Source organism: Seriola lalandi, unplaced genomic scaffold (assembly GCF_002814215.2).
Source record: "Seriola lalandi dorsalis isolate HSWRI2012SDOR001 ecotype SW California unplaced genomic scaffold, Sedor1 jcf7180001975048, whole genome shotgun sequence".
Taxonomy (NCBI): Eukaryota; Metazoa; Chordata; class Actinopteri; order Carangiformes; family Carangidae; genus Seriola; species Seriola lalandi.
Window position 1 is genome coordinate 106 of NW_019445714.1, and position 1808 is coordinate 1913.

Here is a 1808-nt window from a genome sequence, read left to right on the forward strand (position 1 = left end):
TTACTGGCACATGAGAAGAGTAGTTTTTTTTAACAAAATAGGTTTGTTGCAAAATATAACAATGTTAATGTTATCACTTAAAAAAAACAAACCAGGCAAATACCACCCCAGATGGAACCAAACCATTTCTCCTAGAATTATAGCCTTAATAACAAACATATATTTTATACATTTTGTTACAATAACAAAACATACTGTATATTCAGATTAATATTTCACACACCTTTTCAGAGTTAAGGAGCAGATGTCCATTGGCTCGCACTGCTTGTGGCCACTTCCCGCTGTAGACGAGACAGAATGTTCTCATTAATGTTGTCTTCACTACCACCGCCACTACCACCATCATCATCATCATCATCATCATCATCATCATCATCATCATCAAGGATGCTGCTCACTTTTTAAAATCCATTTCAAATCGAATACTTTTCCACATAAGAGCGGGGTGTATGTTAGGGCTAGGCAATATGTTAATAACACCATTTTTCCATTATACAACTCTTCACTGGAATCATTAATTTGGAGACCAGGATTTTGTAAAACAATAACTAAACCTGAACATCATTATCAAATTGTAAACATGATAAACATCATTTTCATATGACCGCAAATCTGATGTCCCTACACTAGTTTACGATTATAGTCAGAATTCAATTCAAGATACTCCTCCACATCTATGAGGCACAGAATTATCTTGCTCCAGAGTATATCAATAAAAATGCCTTATACCTTTGCTTGGCCCCTGGTCCTCTGAGAAAGGGTTACTAGTTGTACCTCGCTCAAGACTGAAAACACAGGAGGACTGTGTGTTTGCTGCCCTGATTCCCAGGCTGTGGAACAGTCTCCCCCTGAGATTCAGAGCAGCAGACTCCCTTAGGTGTTTTAAGTCAAAGCTAAAGATCTTTTTTCCGTGTTGTGGTGCCTGAGTTATTATGGAAACTTTTTTTCTGCCTCCCTGTGCTTTGTCTCCTGTTGTAGTGTTGCTTTCATTCTGTTCTTTCAACCTTTTATTCTTTTGTAAAGCACTTTGTAACCTCGGTTTCGAAAGGTGCTAACTGACTTATGAGCATTTATACCGACTTATTGCAATGCAATTATGCAATTAAAAACACACGTGGGTTTCCCTCAGTTTAGAGTCTCTCTGCTAAGCTAAGTTAACTGGCTGCCCCCAGTAGTAAAAGTGGTATCAATCTTCTTTTGTAAAGTCATGGTAAAAAACTGTATTTGCCAAAAACTGTTTCTTTAGGAATAACTTTTGGATGACAAATTTAACATTCAGTAAATAAAGCAAAGCAAATAAAATCAAAAGTCATACTAGAAAAACATTCACTTACACTTGATTCCTCACAGATGCTTCCCTCAGATCTTCAAACACCCCACTATTGTTAATTATATTTCATGCTAAAAATATACACCTCAGTTATTTGCTCCTGTCCTTTGTACAGGTCAGTCGAGTGGGCAAACTCACTTGTCTTTGGGCCACATAGCCACATGGTTGTACAAGTAGTACGACAGGTGGTTGGGAACCAGGTCTTTGCCAGACACACGGACGTCGACGGGGTACCAGTACTCAAACTCCCTCCTCAGCTTCTGTAGATGCTCTTTAGGGATGTCCGTCTTGGGGAAAGGAGACGTCTTAAAGAAGATGAAGTCCCACACCTCTCTGGTCATCTGCTCTGGCCTGTGGGAGAGAAAAGAATGCTCAAGGTTAGAATGAGGGACGCACTGGGCTGAACGGAGGTGAGAAGATGTAATTGAAAGCTTGTCTGTGACTGTGTTTTCGTGTCATGCAGTGCATGACAGTGTTT

The 1808-nt window shown here is 39.4% G+C and overlaps 1 protein-coding gene across 1 annotated transcript; it reads right to left on the reverse strand.

The window, feature by feature from the left end:
- Nucleotides 1-223: 223 nt before the first annotated feature.
- LOC111655020 (leucine--tRNA ligase, cytoplasmic-like) lies at nucleotides 224-1699 on the reverse strand (the record flags this gene model as incomplete). The annotated part of the gene is made up of 2 exons (XM_023406263.2): nucleotides 1469-1699; nucleotides 224-281 (listed from the first exon to the last, which is right to left on the reverse strand). Coding segments are annotated over exons 1-2 (261 nt in total), but the record flags the coding sequence as incomplete, so codon positions are not given.
- Nucleotides 1700-1808: the final 109 nt, after the last annotated feature.